At 53.3% G+C, this 4,552-nt stretch overlaps 1 protein-coding gene across 1 annotated transcript; it reads left to right on the top strand.

The window, feature by feature from the left end:
- Window positions 1-2,183: 2,183 nt before the first annotated feature.
- On the top strand, window positions 2,184-3,472 carry CSUI_008725 (uncharacterized protein). Its single transcript, XM_068068850.1, has one exon. It carries the CDS (start codon window positions 3,018-3,020, stop codon window positions 3,384-3,386), a length of 369 nt encoding a protein of 122 aa, XP_067919174.1. The 5' UTR covers window positions 2,184-3,017; the 3' UTR covers window positions 3,387-3,472.
- The last annotated feature ends 1,080 nt before the right edge of the window (window positions 3,473-4,552 follow it).

Here is a 4,552-nt window from a genome sequence, read left to right as displayed (position 1 = left end):
ATAGCCTCTCATTTGGGCAGGATTCACCCACATGGTCTTGAGGTCGTCCAGTCTGCGCTTATAATAACCTAAAGGATACCCCTCAAAAAATGAAAGGGAGGACGACTTGAGAAAGGGATTCAGAGAGAATTCAGCTTTTTTTCCTGCCGTCAGAGAATATGTGTGTGCATGAACGATCGTGATGAAGAGATGTTCTGAATCGGGAGACGGCCGTAGAGTCAGGAGCCTTATCGTGGAAAAAACATACCTTTTGACGAGATTCCTCGAATGGTGTGCTGTTTGTGAAGATTGGTGGACGTGTCGTGAGTCCAACAACCGTAGCCCGTTCCTTTTTTTCTTCCTGAACGTGGCGTCTTAAGACGAACTCCGGTACGCCTGGTAAATTGCATGGGAGCAAAGAATCGTCCTTCGGACGTTGAAATTTGGCGAGAGAGTATCCCGAAGGCCTGACCTGACGACAAGCAAGGTCCTCGGAAAGGACGGATTAGCCTACCAACTGACTCAGAGTTGCACACCCGGGGTTCATGGCCAGACTCGGGAGTTCCACAACAGCTGACGGGTGTAGACTACCAGTTCAGCCATGGATCCTTTCCAGAAAAGGGCGGTGAGCTGTCACCCCCCGCCTCGTAGGAGAGTATCTGCCCGGGAGGGAGTCCGAGTAAGTCCGCTTCGGGCGCACCGATCAGCGGCCGAGGACGGCCCAACTTGAAAACCGTGACAGATATATATCTTACATATAATTTATTTTCAATATCTTGCCTCATATCAGGCCACCAAAAGATTCTCTCGATGTCAAGGATGGTTTTTTCAACTCCTGGGTGTCCGGCGAGTGAATGGTCATGGAACCCCTGTAGCACCTCTATCCTTTTATTCTTTGTTGGGGTACACAATCTCCATCCTTCCTTACACTTTATCCATAAAAGGCCTTCTTCCCAATGGTACTCCTTTCCCCCCTCGATCACGGGTATATTTGCTCCCGTACTCTCATCTTTTCCTAAGGTCTTACACACTCCTACTATTTCCTTGAAATCTTCACACTCCTCATAAGCCTTTTCCCATTCAAGTCGCCTCGAGTCCCCTGAAGCTCTCCCGTCTGCACCTCTGTTTGGATTCCGAGACTCCACCAACGTGGTTATCTTCTCCATATAGTCGGGTCTTCGACTCAAGGCGTCCGCTACGAGATACTGCTTTCCTGGTTTATATAACACACGGAAATTGAAATCTGCTAGCTTATCTAGCCAGTACCCCAATCTAGAAGTTACCTTCTTCTGGGTTAACATACGGCTTAATGTAGCGTGGTCGGTCTCGATTGTAACTGATCTTGTCCCAATGAAATGTTTCCATTTGGTTAATGCATACACGATGGCTAATAATTCGCTTTCATGAGCAGGATAATACACTTCTCTTCCCGCTTGTTCTTACTTGGTGATGTGTTTTATGTCTACTTGTGCTAAGAACTAACCTGGAATAATATCTAAGCTGAAAAATAGTTAAATAGTGTTGAGGAAGTTTGCGGTCGGTTGAGAGCGTCAAAGCACGCAAGGCTCTGACAAGCCCGGCGTTGGTGGCGGGCCCTCTCAAATTTGCTCCGCAGTCAGTACGTGGAATGTAACGGCATTCCCTCCAAGCAGGGGGAGAATGGGATGATGCGAATATTTGTACCCAGAGCGCTGCGGAACAAATTGGTGGCACATTACCACAGGGGCCTACTCGGAGCACACCTCGGGGCAGATAGAATGCATAATCAGCTGAGGCGGAGATATGCGTGGCCGGCCCTGCGTGAAGATATTTAGAGGCTGGTAGAGGGGTGCTTTTCGTGTGCGCGAAGAAAGCCCGTAGATTACAGACAAACACTCCAGCCTCAGACAACATGGGAACTACCGAAACCTGGCTATTTTACCACAGGACATCGGTGCGCTTGAACTGTTGGCGAGAACTGCAAGAGAAAGTGTATACGTTCTAGTCATGATAGACCATCTTTCTGAATGGCCCGAGGTAGTCCCCCTGAGCAGTGTCACCGCCGAAACAGTAGCCGCAGTGATTGCGTACCGGCTAATTTGTCATTATGGCTGCCCTGCCGCCCTCCTGACAGACAATGCTAAGGTTTTTGATTCGAAGCTTCTCCAGGAGCTGCGATCCCGGTGAGGGATCCAGAAGCTGCGCATCTGCCTCTATAATCCGCAAGCAAATGGGGTAGTCGAGTCGTTCGTGAAGACATTGAGGAATGCGCCAGCCCCGCGCTGTCATGGACAAAGGGGGAGAGTGAGATAGCTACTGTGCTGCAATCGCTTTCCCGTATAGGACAAGCTCTCGTCCATCAACGGGGGAATCGCCCTACCGTGTGGTGTACGGGATCACCCAAACCTACCGATCGATAGGCAGCTGACAGACGATACCTATATTTTAGCTCCATCGTTAGCAGACACGTTCGAATACTTGAAGAAGATCAGGAACGATGTGTTCGAACAGCTACACAAACGCATAGACCATGGGCGCGCAAACACGCAAGTATTCCAGCTGCTGCCGGGACCACCTAGCACTGGTCCAGCACCGGGCGAAACCGCGTTCGGGGCAGCTCAAAGTTGGCCGCTCGATATAGCACACCGCGTCGGGCGTTGGCGTCCCACGGCAATGGAGCATTCTATGATGTCCCAGATCTCCGAGCACGCCCCGTCAGAACACTCAGCCATCCGCTTCTCCGCAGGTTTGCTCCAACCGCTCTTACCCCGACAACCGCCCCATAAGCCGACTTATACGTGTCAAAGGCTCGCACCACCCAAGCGAGGCGCGGAGGTGACGGTGACGGAGAGAATATTGCAGGAGCTACCGACATTCCATCTGAAGCCCGCGCCGGACATTGAAGGCCGACACAAGCGGCTCGACAAGTTCTCCAGTAAGGGAGACAGGGGCTTGCTGCATGTAAAGTACGGACGCCGGGGCGGCAGGCACACAGGGGGAAGTGCTGGAAATTGACTCGAGTGCCGACGCCGGGGCGGCACGCACACGGGCGAGTGAACATGAGTGAGCGCGAAGCCCGGACAAGGCGGATGGCGTTTCCGAGCATGGTGAATATCAGTGGCTGTCCCTTCCAGATCCGCTGGCAGGTGGCAACAAGGGATGTTGCCTGGTGTAAGCACGGGAGGAATATTGAGGTACCACAAAGGAGAGCCAGTCCGCGCTTCGCTCCCCTGTCGGATTTCCCCGAAAGTGCTACTGACAAGGATATGGAAGTGTCAGGATCAACAGCGTGTGAAACGAGTGATGTTAAGGGAGTATATATATATGCAGTGCCCCACGAATCAGACGGTCGTACCGTGCGTGCTATCCCCGGGTGTGTCTTGACTCAAGGCGTGAACGACAGACAGAAAAAAACTTCAGGGCCGTAACGTCATACTTGCCCCCGCCTGGCAGGAGAGCGGAACCCGGATAGAAGTCTGTTCTCCCCCGGTAAGGATAGCACAGGGGCAGGACGGGCCAACACGCTCAGTTTTATGAGGGCACTCACTGCACCACGCGTGCGCTGTCCAAGCGTAGTCATAACACAAGCATGGCTGTGTCGGGCTCTTCAGGGAAGAATTCCCTGCATTCGCAACCGCTATAGAGTGGCGTCGAGGTCACAGTGGCAACCTTTACACTTTACACTCTGGTGAGTATTCTGAGATAGAAAGCACATGGAGTGGCGTGGCGCGACTCTCTGCTTGGTACCGCCTACGTGAGCAGGACAAGCTATACTGGCTACGAAGCCATGTAGACGAGCTGTACTCCCGATGACGGATCGAACTTGCTTGCATTCCTGAATTCTGGAAGCAAGCGTATCCAGCCTTTGTCTGTATGGCCTTCTTTCCGTACTATCGGCCGAGCTGTCTGCTGTCCGTCTCCTGACCCACTCGTGAACTTCCCACTTACCCCTGGGTCGGCTGCCTCTCCCCCTCTTCGGTCGGCGAGTCATTGCCCTTCTTTCGGTACCGCACGAGGTCCGGACAACTGCGCCCGGGCTGTGTCTCTAGCTTTTTCATTCCCTACGAGGGGCTCGGAGAGCTAGTCGCGAATCTGCCGAGGTTGCATAGGGGAACTGATTTTTCTTCAAAGCAGCGACCGACGGCTGACTCCATTTCCTTGCCATATATGGCTGCGATTAGGGCCGTGCCCATTCCTTGCGTGTTGAGACCGTGCTCGGCACACGGCCCAAATGAACTGTGTGCAAGTGCAACACATCCGAAGCGCCATCGTGGCTCTCCTGTCAGTCTAAGCTCCGCGGAAGTATTGAACACCGCCACTTCGGCTAACCTCCGAACGTCCTCACTCCTGCAGAAGCTGACGCCGCTCCGCTGTAGCCACGCGGCGCGATTTTAGATTAGCGAAGCGGCGCGGCATCTAGCAACTACGAAGTGCCTGGACGCACTAGCCGCTGTTCGGGCGCGGTCGTGAGCGTGCTAGCTTCCTCTAGCACAGAACCGTCCGCCGCCCAACGCGGCGGGGGCCTTTGCTGACAGCACTCCAAACCAGCGCGGAAAACTTAGTACGTGTCTATGGGGAAACGGGTTTTTGCATG

Source organism: Cystoisospora suis, assembly GCF_002600585.1.
Source record: "Cystoisospora suis strain Wien I chromosome Unknown contig_4966, whole genome shotgun sequence".
In the NCBI taxonomy this organism is placed as follows: Eukaryota; Apicomplexa; class Conoidasida; order Eucoccidiorida; family Sarcocystidae; genus Cystoisospora; species Cystoisospora suis.
The sequence above is the reverse complement of the archived record's forward strand: the minus strand, read 5'-3'. Positions and strand labels throughout refer to the sequence as shown.